The sequence below is a fragment of the Diadema antillarum genome, unplaced genomic scaffold (genome assembly GCF_040938485.1).
Source record: "Diadema antillarum isolate AM-2024a unplaced genomic scaffold, OU_Dant_1.0 seq00001285_RagTag, whole genome shotgun sequence".
NCBI lineage: Eukaryota > Metazoa > Echinodermata > Echinoidea > Diadematoida > Diadematidae > Diadema > Diadema antillarum.
In genome coordinates, this window is record NW_027272064.1 from 46,917 (window position 1) to 63,856 (window position 16,940).

Consider the following 16,940-nt stretch of genomic DNA (forward strand, 5'->3'; position numbering starts at 1 on the left):
CTGTGTAGAAGTCAGGATAATTTTCAAAATGGTATGACATATACATTGAAGTCAAAGTAGTCAACAGTACAATTAATTCCAGTTTGAGAGAAGGAGAAGAAAGATAAAGCAAGAGTCCGCCACCTTTAATAAAGCAGGTACTTGATAATTGATGGCCGCCCCAAAAACAGTAAAAATAATGGCAAGGCAATGGTGAAAATATGGTCAAAAGCAGGGTTGTTCGTTTTTTTGTGTTTTTTCTTTTGTTTGATTAGAAGAGGGGTCATAGATAATGGTCCCTACCTATGTGAAGAAATGTTATTGGAAACCATCATTTGTCTTTGTTGTCTCCAGGGTTACCGGCGTCAGACAGAGTACATCGTGACCCAGTATCCCACCAAGGAGACTATGGAGGACTTCTGGAAGATGCTGTGGGAGCATAACTCCACCACCATCATCACGCTGACCGACGAGCAGAAGAACCAGGTGAAGGTCTTGTGTCAATCCGCTGCTTCTTTCTTTCCTTCCACTCTCGCCCAACTCATCTCCTTTAAGTTGCCAATTTGGAACGATTAACAGCAAACATTTCCACTTTTAAAGTTGCCATGCTGTATGGACACTTTTAACAGGCATCATCTCTGCATTTGAAGAAATGTTAACAAATGTAAAACATGTATCTCTTTTGCTGGCATCTAATTATTGCTCTGCTTGCAGATAACTGTGGAGTTGCCAATTTTTAAAAGTTAAAAGCAAACATTACCTATAAAGTTGCCATCTGCTATACACTCTTAAGACGACATCTCTGCATTTGACCAAATGTTGAGAAATGTGAAAATGTATCTTTTTTTTTCCCTGGTATCTATACTATCACTATGCTTGCAGGATAGCTGTTGCGTTGTCATTTTGGAACAATTAATAGCAAACATTACCTTAAGTTGCCATATGCTGTACCCTCATCAACATCTCTGCATTTGACAAAATGTTGAGAAATGTATAAAAATATCTTTTTTGCTGGCATCTAACTATCACTATGCTTGCAAATAGCTACCATTTTTTCAAAGCAAGAGTGAATGCATTTTTTTTTTTTAATCTATGGATTGAAATCTTCCAGTGTCAGCTTCATAAAATGCATCATGCTTCTAAGCATAGGGTATGTTGGCAAAAAGCCAAAGGAGGGTAATGGAATCTGTTGCGATGTAATGCAGTGCAATGTGACAGGCACAGTTTAGATAAATCATTCCTCACAGATGGCAATGATACAGAGCTGTATATAAATAAACCATTGGAAGATTAATAAAGATGAAAAGTATATCACTCAGTCTGGCAAGTTTTGCTTTCGGCCGCCACTCTCGATCTCCACAGAAATGCTAGAATATGAGTCGATGATGATTTTTTTTTTTTCTTTCTAATGGGAGATATTGTGGTGTGTGATTAAGTAGACAGAGATCGAAAAGGCTCATAAATAATGTAATCCCTGCTGTATAAATAAAACTGGCAACTTTCAAACTATTTAATAGAGACTCTATGTGAAGGGAGTCACTGCACAAAGCAATGCTGTAATGAATATCTGTGCCAGGGTATTGTGCTCTTCTATGAGACTGATAGTATGATGGTATACCATTTGCGTATACAAAAGTAGTTTGGGTGATTAACATAGAGCAAGATCACTGAAATGTGAAACAGGAGGAGCCTGCCTAGCGGGAAAAAACTGGCTTAGTGTCATTTCTTTTTTAACACCTATGCTGCTCTTTGCTTTATCATAACATTGCTTTGTGTAATTTTTCTGCGTCTTTGAAATAAAATGTGGTTTCTGCAGCCACTAACAAATTGATATATCCTGCTTAATCTTTCACCGATAACAGCTATTAATTGGAAAGCAGTTGAATTGGTTGCAACTGTGCAATTTTTTCTCAGTATTGATACTTGATGATTTTATCAAACAGTCATATCTTTGTAGACTATGATGAGTCATGACATATAAGGACGCTATTTGGTATGTCACAATTATGTGTGGCAAGATGAAAATGTGTAGCTATGTTACTTTGTGATTGTTGCTATGAAATATTACACCAAAGGACATTTACAAATGTGATGTTGGCAAAGGGTTAGAACATCAATAAAGATGAGGGTTACTTGCCAAGGCCAAATCACCACTTGAGTGCCTGTCACCGTGAATTTCTACTCACTCCTCACATATCGTGGTATATTGCAGGAGGATGAACCAATCTACTGGCCGACGAGCAAGGAGGAGCCCCTGACCCTTGGGGCACTGACCATCACGCTATGTGAGGAGGAACATTCCAACATCTCCTTCATCACCAGAGAATTCTTGGTCCAGTCCTCTCAGGTGAGTTGGTAGGGTTCTTGTAATAGGGTATCAGGGGTGGGGTGGCAGGGAATTCAGATTTATAGTGGAAAGGGGTCAGATAAGATATTTACCACTGTTTTCCGGTAATCAGAGACTGAATTGGGGGTAGAGTGGCTGTTTTGTTTGTTTGTTTTTTTCTTTTCCTTCTGATAAGATGGCTTGATAGCCCATATTCAGCTATTCAGCTGTCTTCACACTGTGAGTACTTAGGGCAGACCAATTCACTGGGTTATGCACCCTGCTCTTTGCAGTAAATGAATGGAGCAGGATTGTGTTTGTGCATATGGTGATTGTTGTGACTCTCTCACACATGGGACCTCCATTTTATGTCATATCCGAGGGACAAAGTGTATTGCTTCTTACTAGAGGGGACAAGATGATAACACACAAAGTCGCTCAGTAAGACTCAGTTGGGTTCAAACCTGTGTCCACACTTGAGTCATTAGATTGAAAGGCAGATGCACTACCGACTGAGTCACCTCGCTGCCCTGGTGAGGTCCTCCGAGATGGATGGGGATGGGAACGTATTGAACTCTTTCATCTTGATGCGCATGGATGAGGAGCAGTGAGGAATTTACTGATGAGGAGGAAGGGGATGAGATAGGCTATTGGGAGTTTCAGGTCCAATCCCTCAAGGATGAGAGAAAGTGTATTTAGATGGGATGCCAAGGACATCCTAGACCATTCCTGATCATTAACCTGTTTAGGACGAGTCCCAACCAAGTATACTTGGGCAGGTGTCTGTGGAAAATGCGTGTCGTAGCAAAATCAGCCTGTCCTCAACGGGTTAAGAGGTTTGGGAAATGAAATTGGCAAGGGACTCTCAGAGGGATTACAGGGTTTAGATATCAGAGATGGCTCCAAGCAGATTGCTCCAAATTGCAAGGAATTTTAGGAATTTATTCATGATCAAAGTGAAGAGATTATGGGAAGTGGTAAAGGATACTGATGGTTCAAACTGTCAACCACAGACAAAAACATTGAGGAAATATGACACACGCATTAGAAATTTCCAGGGAAGGTGTAAAAAGTATCAGTGCCTTTACTGGAACCTAGGAATGGAAATCTGAAAACTGCTATCATCTAGTAGTTCACTTTGCTCAGTGACTGCAGGATGTAATAGGAGTTCAAACTGTTATTAGCATCAGGAGCAGGCTTAATTGATGAAAGTCTTTTTTCACATTCATGCACAAGGACGATGACCAGTGGAATGTCAGGCAGTACCACTGCAGCTACTGGCCCGAGTGCTGCTCCCCGCTCCACACGGCCTTTGACCTCATCTACGCCGTGCAAAAGAGGAACGAGTTCTTGGAGAGATCCAACAAGGACACAGTAGGACCCATCACTGTGCACGACAGGTTGGTTGGTTGGTGTGACTGTTTGGTCTGGAGCAAATGACTGTATCATGATACATGATTCTTTCCACGCATTATTATGACAATGATACATAATATTGATGCTGCTGTTGCTGCTGCTGCTGCTGCTGCTGATGATGATGATGATTATGGAGATGGGTGATGACGATGATGATAATGATCGATGATCATCATGATCTTGACCATGATGATGATTAAAGTGATAATGATGGTAGCACTTTTGCCACTAGGTATGCACATATGGTGAATCCAGCTGGGGGCTCTTTCAGAAGAGGTAACTCTGCTTGTACACAATTTGTAGATTCCAAAGTAATAGTCCTACCAATGAAAGGCATATGGTATATATTCCTGTATGATGGGGACTACCTACATATGGGGACACCTATACATGTACCTGCTGTCAAAACTGGTTCCATGACATTTGCTCCTGCGACAATTGCTCTCATGAAATATCTGCATGCTAAGCCAAACATAAATTCTACCCACAGACAGAACCCTAACCCAAATCCTAATCCACACATCAAACTATACCTAAAACCCTATCACAACCCTAACCCTAAATCCTTGGAGAAAATAAAGGCCGGAGCAATTGTCGCAGGAACAAATGTCATGTCACCGTCATAACAACCCTCACATTCATATTCACATTATTTGTGTGTATCCGTGATACAGGAACGGTGGTTGCCAGGCGGGGACGTTCTGCGCCCTCTCTACCCTCCATCAGGAGCTCATCCACGAGGAGGCTGTGGACATCTACAAGACGGTGAAGCTGTATGCCGCAAAGAGGCCCAACCTCATCCCCACAAAGGTATCTTCAGAGGTTCAGAGATCACCCCCTTCTCTGAGCTGTAGTGTCATGAGCTGTCTCTAAAGAAAACTTTTAGACCACTTTTTTTTTCTTTTTTGTTTGAAGATATGGTTTAAGACTTTCTTATACCAGAATTTTAAAGCAATTGACTTTTCAAGTATCAACAATAATCTGCTTCATTGAACCTGCTTCCTTCAAATGACATAATTTCCGTAGGTAGATCATGATGCAATAGAACCTTGACATCTGATTTGTTCTGAATAAACTGTATATTACTCCTTTCATGTACTGTATATGCAGTTCCATAACTTGAATGAACATGTAGTTTAGCAAAGTCAGATTGAGTTACATTGAACCAAATTTGCCGGAACCCATGTGAATTATCTTCCATGCATTGTTAGTACAGTGAACTTGTGTTCAGGTAACTGTAGCAAAATGATAATTGTGGACAACTAAGAATTCACTTAACCATTGCTTTGGTGAGAGGTGGGCATAATCTGATTTTGGTTAGGATAGAGCCAGCAGGAAAAGAATATTGAGGAATTGAATGAGATTGAGATTGAGGAAACGTGTGAGGAACAGACCAGACTACCTGACAGTGGTAACCAACCTTGTACACTTTTTTTGCTTTTTGTTTCCAGGAGGACTATTACTTCCTGTTCAAGGCCCTGCAGAGTTGTCATTCCGCTGAGCAACAGATCAGAAGCTTGCGTCGCCAGGGATCAAGACGCGGCATCCTTGATGCTCCTGGTCTACATGGGAGGGACTGGAACTTCCTCCGTAGCCCTGGTCATGTGGACCCTGGTAGCTTACGGCTGTCTGACTCTGTCCGGAACAGCTCGCTAGACAGTGATGGTTTCTATCGGACTCGTAGCCAGACGATGGCCAGCGTTGGCCCCAACAGACACGCCAGACCGTCCAAGTTCTGGCACCGTCGCACTAAATCAGAGAAACGAAAACCCTCCGCCAATAATGGCAGCAACAATGTCAGCTCCTCAGCCACCACACCCGGAGACAACACCCCAAGTGAGTCCGTCGGAGAGGTGTACGAACTGGTCAATGTCAGGTCCAAAGACTCTCAACCAAACACTCCAAACAGCGAACAGGAGTTTGTCCTGATCAACGGACAGACCGCTGGTGCAGTGGGACAGCCGCTTGTTGCTCCAGAAATCCATGTCTCCTCAGCGGACGTCTCCAATGGCAACATAGGAGAGACCGCTGCGGACTCTGCATACAGGCCAGTCTCGCAAATATGTGATGATGACAGGGATTGCATGGACACTGACGGCGATGACGACGGAGACGATGACATCCCAGCCAACGAGTGCCCCCTCACTGAGGACCTGGACAATGCCAACATGAATGGCGACATTGTCAACCTGAATGTGAACGGTGCTGTGGACCTGTTTGAAGACACAAACAATGGGGACATGGAGACAGACCCTTCAGAACTGAATGAGGAGAGTGCTCCGCTCAATATCTCTATGGGAGTGAAAGCTAAGTTTCAGAATCGCCATAGCTATCACAGTCAGGAGTCTGTTCACAGTGCACACGAGGAAGATCCACTCCACATAGAGTCAGCGTGAGGCTCTCTACCTCCTCCAAGCAGTGCGACCCATGCTGGACGCTTTGGGATTTATTTTTACCACACCATTTGGTGGCAAGAGTCCTTAAACTGATCATCACTTAAGACCTTAAGTGCATAACCAAAGTAACGCATTCAATCAACAGTAGAAGCCAAAGCGGAACATATGTTATAATAGGCCGCATTGAGTTCCCTGATGCAGCAGGAAAGTGTCCTGTAGTCCCTTTGTCCTGAGTTATATTCTGTGAACCAAACATTTGTGTTAAATGACTATATTCCATGTATAGAGCACTCCTTTGCAGTATTACATTAAGAGAGTTAAGAATGGCATCATATATTATGTTTTAACAATCTGTATTGGGTGTCGCTTGGCCTGTTGTTACGTCATGCCCACAAAAGTGCTTGTTTTGTTTTTTTTGTACAGAGATTTAAATGTTGTTTGTACAGTGTATGTGGATGTGTATCATACAGAATATTCCATGTTTAGGATCGCCTCTGTCGGAACGGCATTAGTGTCCGTAGCTGTTGATTAGGATCAACTTGTGGTTCTCCCGGTGAGAATGTGTTGTCATTGACATCATGTATCATGATAGCATCTCATTACTTCAGTCACGAAGCATGTTTCATCTAAGGGAGGAAAAGCAATGGTACAAGTGTATATATCGGTGAACTTGTGAAACATGTTGCTACTCAACTATCAAAGTTTGTCCCTGTATTTTTATTGTTTGCCGAAAGCAACACTCATGATCCACTTGGACACGTCGTCAAATCTTGTGGTATGTATACCTGGCAAAACATCAGCATCAGAGGTCATTGCATCATGTCACTCATGTTTGTGTGTGTGTGTGTGTGTGTGTGTGTGTGTGTATGTGTGTGTTTGTCTGTGGGTGATGCATGGCTTGGACAGGTTGACACTGATGTTTTCTCTAAGAACTAAATAGGTCCCTGAACCTGGTACACAAATGAATGCAGTGTCTTTCCAAGGCTGTAATGTTTTCCTCAAGATGCTGACTGAACGAAGGCCGAGGGGTGGATGGGGAAACTTTCACTATAAATCAAGTGGCATTTCACATCATCATGAAGCTTACTTTAATTAGAAGGGATCGCTTGAATTTCAGCCAGAAACCAGTGCAAAAAAGATTATCTTCCAATCTCTTTAATAGCACTATTGTCTACAACAAATTTTATGGCTATTATTTTTGTGTGACCTGGAAGATTTCAGTGTTTGCTTACATACACTCTTGGTATCCAGCTGAACCTTGAGTTATAGGGTCCAAAGTCAAGCTAATGCTCATCCTGATGCCATGTCCTGATTGTTTTTGCATGTTCCTACTCTGGTAACTAACAGGGTCTCTTCACGGGTGTGTGATCCTCATTTTCTATGTGTTTGAAGCCCATTTTCTTATCGCTATGCAAGCAAGGAAAGAAAGTCCCATGAGGTATCACATGAAAGATTGTGCAAGTCTATCATGCTTGGGGCACCATGTGTACATGTACCTTGCCAATAATTCGTGATGTAATCAACATTACATACTATTGTGGCTCCGTTGCCCATGCATTTGATGAAAGGATACATACATTGTAGGTAGCACACTAGTTTCACCCCAATGAGGGAGATATGAATTGGGCTTGGTTGGCTTAGTCCCACATGCTTACGTTGATGTCAGGGTACTAGTAGTGAGTGGCTCTGAACCACATAATGTGTATCACAACATATCTTTGTACATGTAGGTGCAGCATGTTTTGGCTCACTGTTGAATAGCACACTGACTGGTGCCACATGTTGCCCGTAAAGCCAACTCACAAAGATGTATCATTCCTGCCTGGAAAGAGGATACACAACATGATTGTTTGCAACTTTATTCTCTTAATTTTTATTTTTATTATTTTTTTTTTTTGGGGGGGGGGGGTTGGTGCACAATATTTTCAACCTCCCGCTGAACTGTTTAAAGAGTAAACTAATTTTTGTATCAGAACATTTGTCTTCCTCACTCTGGCTGAACGTTACTATCATGAACCTCTAAAACATCATTAAATGCCTCATTAACGTTACAAAAGTTTTTGTTATGCAGCCTGTAATTGCCCTTTGAGGCAAGGGAAGGCATCTTATTTTAACTTCAAAGAGAGCATTGCTGTATGTTCGTTTATTGTCATGTCCTTTTTTTTCCAACTTAATGGAATTCACTACGTTAGCAGCACTACCTGGTACATGTAGTTTGCTCTCATACAATTTTTTTTTTCCAATTTGTAATGCTGTCACTGTCTATATCACAGCTGTAGGCACCCCAATCCAGAAATTGCTATAAAAAAGTTTGTTGATTGTTTTATTGTTGTTGTTGTTGTTTTTTAACCTAGCAGTCATCCTGTGTGGTGTTGTGTGCCATTAGGCATAAGTTTCATTGAAGGTTTCCATATCTTAGATTCTCAAAACTCATTCATCCAATGGTGCTAATGGTCAATGCTTTTGTGCAAGTTATTGACAGTTTAATTGATCTCCAAATATATCACACTCTTTATCTTCTCATTCAATATTTGTTTCTAGACTCTTGCAAAAACAAATTTTGCAGCACTTGAAAATCATTGTATTAATGTTGTGTAGTTGTAAGCCCTTATTCTTGCCCATTTATGCACCAAATGTTGAAAAAAAAGTTCTGTATTTTGATGAGTTTTGTGGATTGATTTATTAGTTTCTGATGATTTTGTGTTTGTTTGTTGTACCTGTTTGTTTCATGTGAGTGTTGTATCCTCAGTGCAGTAAAATAGATGTGCCAGATTAGATAATGACTCTTAAGATTTTCCATTCCTGTGAGTGAAGTTCATTGGGTGACATTGGAACAATTTTTTCAATTACATTTCCAGTTTTGCAAGTTACAATGTACCTGTACAAGTTTGTAATATTGTGGCACTGTACTCTGCTGCTATTCTGCTACAAGAACATGGATTTGAAACCTGAGAATTCAGTCACAATTGAATACTTGTTTTTATTTCTTCTTACTTGTTTTATATCTATTTCAAGTACTAGAAAATCTTGAAACCATGCCATGCCAAAGTTAATGTGGAGAAAGAGCAAGAAAGCTATCTGCATTGACGCAGAACTGTGTTATTTTGTTTACTGTAAAAGTGGATATTTTCGTGCAACTAATTTTTTGCGCTTGGCCGGGTAAGAAGAGTTTCGCATGTTTTTAATTCTGCGGAATCAAGACATCAACTGCTGGAACATATGGCACGCAAAAATATTTGCGCGCTTTTATATTCGCGCTAGCTTCAGGTTGCACGAAATGCGCGAAAATTTCCACTTTTACAGTATATTGATGGCAGCATTAACAAGCACTGTACTCACTGAAAAATACCAGGGAAAAGTTGAATTTCACACAGTTGATTGTGAGAGAGGTCCGGATATCTGCCAATATTTTGATATCTTGGTTTTGTTGGGCATCACCAAAGATGTCCCCAAAACTAAAGACCTCTGTACTAGTCCCAATGCTGTCACAATTTTTTTTTTCTTTCTCTCCACACAATCATGATAAAGAAACATGTGAATGTTGATAATATGAATTGATGGAGCTTATTTGCAATATTGAAATATATCCTTGCAAGTTGATATGTGTTTTGCCCAGATTTTGTTGTATGCATTTCTGACCAAAAAACCCCCCAAATAAATAAATAAATATATAAAATACTGTGATAAAATTTCACAAAACTACTCTGTTATTTGTTAGGCTATGATAATGAATCCAAAAGTGGAAAACTTAACTCTTATGAATAAGAGACCATGTGCAATGAATGCAGGCATTATTTAAAAGTACCACATCCCAACACATTCCTATCTAGGTTTTAGGTAGGAATGCTAGTGCTGATGGTGTTGAAGTTTCAGCAATTTTGGACCCTTCATGTTGATAACCAGTTCATCAATGATATTTGTCAATCTATTATCCCAGTGTGGTCAGAAAAAAAGGAGACGAGTAAGTAAAAAATGATAACAATGAAAGAACTGTGTTCAACCTGAAGAATTTGTTTGTTAGTCATAGTTCATGTGAATTGTCTGTGGGTTTATAAGGTGGTACCAATCAGATACAATAAAATACTGTTCATAGTATAAGTGACCCACTTATAGGTGAAAATCCAGTAAGTGCCTAGACAGATATCATACATAATGTAAGATATTAAGATATGAAAGATGACACATTCCCAGTATTACCTCTTAGTTGATATTCTTGCAGGGCAGTAGGATAATGATAGTACAGCAAAATGGTCCCCCTCTTACTTGTTCTTTTGTGACAGGGAAAAAGAAAAGAGGAAATTATAAAATCAGGTGAAATGGTACAAGTACATGCAGTAGTTTCTAGCAAAATGGTATGTCCATACTTGAAGGGTCTGTGTTCAGGCTTTGAAGCCACCTGAAGTTTTTTCCATGTAGAGTGGAATCTACAGATTATTGCCTGGAAAGATCAGTGTCTGCTAGCTATTTCTTTCTCTGAAAAATGATGGAATTTTAGGAAAGGGGTGCATCTGTTTGCAACTAAAGTATCACTTTATATTGTAGTCTATTACAAGGGACCAGGTAGTTTGAAATGATTGATAGAGGCCGTTGCACTTGTGTACATGTCATTGTTTCATGCGTTGTCTCTAGCAATCAAGTACTTGCCACTCTAGTAGTGTAAGATTCATCCTGTCGTAGATGCCGTGATGGGAATGATTGTGTTTATTTATTTCTCGATATGTTGTAGTTCAGGGTAAATCAGAGGGTATGATTTCTTCTTGCAATTGTTAGAAAGTCCTGCCCCACATGCAAAACAAATGTATGGGGCATGGAGGGAAGGGGGTAAGATGCAAATTTTGAAGATGTGATTATTGTATTTTTGTGTGCTGCTGTTTCTGCTCCCGAAGTCTGTGGCAGATAGAAACAGGAGAATGTGTCAAGTGTTATGCCTTATCAATGTTTAAGATTTATATATCACAGAACTGATATTGTAATATATTTAAAACAAAAGACTAATCAGCCATTGTTCTTTTGGGTTTTTTTTGGTTTTTTTATTACATATATATATATCTACCGGTATACATGATGAAGTGTTGCTCTGTAAAAGAACCACCGTTTGCTTGATGCGGGAAGGAATCTGGTTTGTAGTGAGAGGGAAGAATCCCTCGTGAAATAGGAAAGCGGGAAGCCTGGCATTGATTGTACGTGATCCTTGTTTCTGTAGCACGTCATGGCTGTCTTTATATATGCTTCACAAAGGAAAATAAATGGATCAATATCATTGTAACTATTGAAAGTGGTGTGTGTGTGTGTCTTTTTGTGTACAGCTGTATGTATGGATTTCAGTCATTTGTAAAGCTGCGGCACACGTTTTATATGTTTTACTAGATTTTTTTTATGTGGTGTGTGTGATCCTGTGGTGGGATAACCCTATGATACTTGTTAGAGTGAAGTGCCAGGTTGAAGCAGCATGTTTGCCAGCATTGTAAAGCAAGATATATTATCTCAGAATTAAATTTTTGCGCATTGGAGCCGACGGCTTTTTTCGCGGCATGAAATTTTCGCAAATTGCCACTGGCCTTCAATGCATTTGGCATAGACAAGAACTTTCATGTGCATTGTAATTTTGCAAATTTTGGCTCTCACAAAATTGAATTAATTAAATAAATTAAAATGCATGCAAACATTTCCGGTGCACTGGGTGCACTTTTTAGAACCATTTTTACCCAAGCCTGCGGTTCTTATGCCTCTGCTACATGCAAAACTGGAGGCATTATGTTTTCAAGTTGTCACTTCATAGAGCTTAGTAGCTCCATTTAATTCATCTATCGCAGATTTCATTACTGCAAGTTGAGAAAAACCCTTGGCTGGATTTCTTCGGTACCTGGCTGAGGTACGCTCAAGTGAGGTACAGATGCCCTGATTAGATTTTACAGTAAAAAAAAAATAATAAAAAAATTGTTCAAGTTGAAATATCAAAGGTCATTGCACTTGGGCTAAATTGGTATTGTATTTTGTAGCTTTAACTTCAGCTATGAATGTCCAGTGGTAATATATGGTAGGTAGAATACAAATGAATGAACTCACATTAAATCATGAAATAGCAAAGTCAATGGGAAAAAAAAAAAGAAGAGGAAAGATGGTCATGGTCAAGGTGGCTGAACTGTGGTCAAAATTGTAATTTACTAGCCATGGCTTCAGCTGGGCTCATTTGTTGGTTATGTAATTCAGTAGTTTGATGTTTTTTGAATAAATAAAATATGACCTTAAGATACCATGCACACAGCAAAACCACATGATACATGTATTCACAAATATAATCTTTGAGCTTTTATTCATTACTGTATTTAAAATCATATAATCACTTAATGACGTGATGCACACAATAATTTGTTATCTTCATTGCATTCTTGTAGCACAATCCACTGTTCCAATATAAACAGGATATTATTTCAGTTACCTCTCTGGATAGATTAAAAAAAAATGTACCTATACACAGTCCTTCTATTAGATTTCTTTCATTATCTTAAAATCACACTTTGCATACACACAGACACACCAAGCTAGATAAACAGTGCAAAACTTTGACAAACTTTTCTTCAGAGGAAAAATAGTGAACTGAAGTTAGCTGTCAATTTTGTGATCACTAGTGCATCATGAAGCATAGACAGATGGTACCTCCACCCCTGTCCCTGGTCATGTTGTTGGGTGTGCACCTTTGAACCAAAAGGCCTTGCAAATCCTCTTAATGCACACATCATGCAACAAGCCAAGTGCTGTTCAAGTCTATAAAGACGATTCTTCCTGCCCACCTGGTCTGTAAATGCTGAATGCTATTAGGCGTAAGTTTGAAATTCTTGCACACCGGCTCTGTGATGGTTGACACATACAACAATGCATGCAGTGATCACCAAAACAACCTCAACTGGTGATTAAAAAATTGGCAGCTTACTTCAGTCTGCTGATACATGCATGTCTCATAAATATGGCTGAACTTCAGACTTTTAATAAACTGTAGTGGGTACATTCCTGTTTCGGGTGTCACATGCTAAATTAAGCTACTTTTTTCAATCATTCTGACACAAGTCTTCCATTGTAAATGCAAAATGCAGCTCTAGGGCTGTAGTTTGTTTGTCCACATCGGATATAAGTCTCACTCGCAAGCATTTCACATCTCATAGACATATGAATTATACAAAAGTTGATTTTGTAAAGGAATGTTTAAGCATCCTTGATTAGATTTCTTTCTGTGTTTAAGCACAGGCATACATGTGCACTACTGTTTTCAAAGATTGTTTCTTAAAAATATACAGCGAAACCTGTCTATATTTAGCGGGCACCCAAGGGAGATTTTTAAAAATGGCCATTATAGACAAGTGGCTGCTATAGACAGGGTCTCTAACATGGCTTCTTTTTTTTTTCTTGAAGGAAATTTTCTTTGGTACCTGCTATATAGACAGGTGGTCACTAAGGTAGGTTTGACTATAATTAATGATGGTATGCTCTGCTTCAATTCTGCTTCAATTCAGAAATATGTTCATGCTAGAGCTTCACATAGCTTCCAGAATCCTTGAAGAGAGAATTAGGACAACTAAAATTAATAAAAGATAAGTCACTCAATCATTTTCATAAAAACACACTCTCTGCACTGCGTTTCTTATTTAACGAAAATACATAAATGAATGTTTACAGTTTTTGTGGGCCCCAGCAAATTTTAGATCATTATTTTGATATAGTGGTTGTTTTTTTTTTTATTGTTGTTGTTGTTGTCAACACTCTCTCTACAAGAAGAAAGTCGCATAACAATATGATTTCACCATTCACAACAAAACATTTCTAGTTTTCTTCATATGTACGTACACTGCCACACCTATGATGCATTCTTCATGCCATAAAAATCTTTGTTGTGTACGCAGCATTTCTTACTCCTTGGTGCAAACCCGGTAACACACAATCTCAAAGAAAATATGTGCTGCTAGTTTTTGGTTCTTTGTTCCAATTATGCAACAGAAACATGCAAATATTCAACAGAAATGACATGACAACACAATGCCATATGAGGTAGCATTTTTTTTTTCATGTGAATGTGTGGTGGCCAGCTTCCTTACCCTTTCTCTGGTAAGGACTTGGAATATTAACCCGCTGACGACGAGTCCTGAGTATACTCGGGCTGGTGCCCATGGGAAATGCGTGTTGTAGCAAAATCAGTCCCTCCTCAACGGGTTAAAGCAGGGCAAATCATACACTACTGGAAAGCTGTGGAATATACTACTGCATTTGTATCATATCGAAATTGGTATATCAGCATTTGGCGATTTGTTCACAGTGATTTTGTGATGTTATGTCACATTTGTAGAGACCTCACAGGGCAGATCTATCTCTGGTTACCATCCGTTTTGCAAACAGAGGCAACACATCTTCCCTGTGAAGCTGCCATTGTTTTAATAGAGACAGAGCTGTATGTTAAACATCATGTGATCCCAACCCACAAAATCAACAAAAAATGGCCAGACATGGATTTTTAGTTAAGGGCAGATTCTGAAAAAAAAAGACTAAGTTTTACAATAGCTTTACAATAATGTATAACCTCTAAATATTGGAAAGAAAGCACAAACTCTGGAAAAGTGTGTAGCGAGAAAAGAGGCTCTGAAGTATAAGCCAAGGCCTATTCAAGCGCTTAATCATACCAAGCTGTGCTCTGTGCAATGAAAGGGACAAAAGTAGGATATAAAACTCCATAGTAACAACATTGAAGGGATTGTCAGATTGAGCTACATTATGTACTTGCTTTGTTACCACATTCTATTCATGGCATATACCAACTTTTAAAGCAGTAGCACCATCCTTTCAAAAGTTATTAGAGTTGAAAGTGAAGAGTGTGTAAAACGTTTTTAAGAAATGAAAAGAGGCCTCTGAAACATACCTAATGGTAATCACACAATCTAAAAACAAAACAAAACAAAACAAAAAGTTCAAAAAAAACTGCTGAAAACAGAATTCCCCATTCATTCTACGATCCCAAACTTAAGAATAATGTAGCAGAAGAATTGCTCTTTCAGAAAATATGAAAAACTCAAGATTGACTAGGTTGACCCATTCCCCTACTTTGAGTGTTCACATAAAATCAGGGTGTGCAACTTTACATTAGTTTTGTCGTGCACAGTCACATACAGGACCATTAATAAGATACAAAACAGTGATGGCTCAATTTCTCCTTCTACAACCAGGTTCTAGCTGTAATAAGACCGTAGCGTTGAACCTCTCATGGAGAATCTCATTACATAATCCCAATGACTGGTGGTATCAATAATTACATCACACACCTTAAGCAGCTGCAACATTATTATACAATATGTATGCCCAATACATCTTCCGTGATGCAATGCAACACAATACTTGATATAGCCATGTACAGTGTGGGTTCACTGCTGTAGCAGCCACACATAAAATAAAGGTGTTCATCACCAAATTCATTCATTTTTGCCTATGAGTCTACACACGGGAAGAAAAACAAATTCTGTTGGCTTTCGTTTGTTTGTCTTTTTTATAATTCTTCAGACGCAATCACTGCCTCCAGCAAAGTGTTGTGATATTTTCCTTTTTCCTAATATTAAATGCAATATAACAAACTAGCAACACCTAACTCTAAGCATCAACAACAAAGAAGCTTGTTTTCTTCTCTTTTGGACTCTACAAGCACTTTTTTGTGTTACTTTTAACTGCAGAATCAATTACAACAGCACTCTCCCACTCTCCACTACCGATCCCATCCCATGACCCCCTCCCAAATACACAAAAATGATTGTATGCCAACTAGATGCACCTGCAACAGAGACTCCAACCCCAAGCACCTTCTGATCGGGAGATTCTCCAGCCTGAAACTTGCCCTAGCAAACGGCAGACTCCAATTTGATGTGCGCGAAGTTCCTTGCGGCCGGGGTCCAGGGCCCATGAAGGGCCCTGGAAGCTCTATAGGGTTCTAGATGCTCTCTCGTGCCATAAGGCTTATTTTTCGACATACAATGGTATTAAGTAAGAAATCATTTCAAGCGGGAGACACAGAGCCAGGGCGGGAGAAATTAAATCTCAAGCGGGAGAACGGGAGATTTTGCCAAAAAGGGATTTCAGCGGGAGATCTCCCGTCGAAAACTGGAGAGTTGGAGTCTCTGCTGCAAGCTACACGGCACAGCTATTTGCATCAAGGTACATTGTAGTCTTCAGCTCTGAAATGTGTGACCTTCAACTTAATAATTTCACAGCAACATTACAGAGATCTAGTAGCATCAGTGTACATTTTGCAATACTCTTTGGTGCAAATGTTGTATTGCAGGGAACACAAATCAGATATATTATCCTTGATAGCCATAATAAGGTCTCTGATAAATGCACATACCCTGGATATACATTTGTGCAATTGATCACATAGCATATTCAGAACTTTACCCTGTATCAAACATGGAGAAATTTCTAGTTAGTCATTTTCGAGCTTGAACTCATGTAGAGACCTCATACTTCATAGAAAAACAGACAGTAAATTCAAACAATTGTATGATAAAATTGAATACAATTGACTGGTTTGTTTCCTTCAGCCCCCTGTTTCATTTCTTGTGGACAGACCACCCCATGGACAGTATGTTTAAGCTACAATTTCAGAAAGCTGATTGAATGATTTTGATGAATAGACCATCATGTGATGATAATAGCTTGAAGTTGAAAGCAAAGTTATTTCTTGATGACTGTTTGTGCTGAACTTTTAAACTCTCTCTCAGTAACTTGCCACTGGTGTTCCCATAGGCAGCATTCATGCTGGCTACAACTTTAGAGCAACATTATCATAAATCATC

The 16,940-nt window shown here is 39.4% G+C and overlaps 1 protein-coding gene across 1 annotated transcript in view; it reads left to right on the forward strand.

Moving 5' to 3' along the window:
- LOC139707937 (receptor-type tyrosine-protein phosphatase gamma-like) overlaps window positions 1–6,790 on the forward strand; it is a 37,905-nt gene extending 31,115 nt beyond the window's left edge. The window contains exons 14-18 of the mRNA XM_071619932.1: window positions 334–465; window positions 2,192–2,326; window positions 3,542–3,705; window positions 4,396–4,531; window positions 5,173–6,790. Coding sequence (XP_071476033.1) covers window positions 334–465; window positions 2,192–2,326; window positions 3,542–3,705; window positions 4,396–4,531; window positions 5,173–6,117 — 1,512 coding nt within the window. The 3' untranslated portion in view covers window positions 6,118–6,790. The remainder of the gene's footprint in view (window positions 1–333; window positions 466–2,191; window positions 2,327–3,541; window positions 3,706–4,395; window positions 4,532–5,172) is intronic.
- The last annotated feature ends 10,150 nt before the right edge of the window (window positions 6,791–16,940 follow it).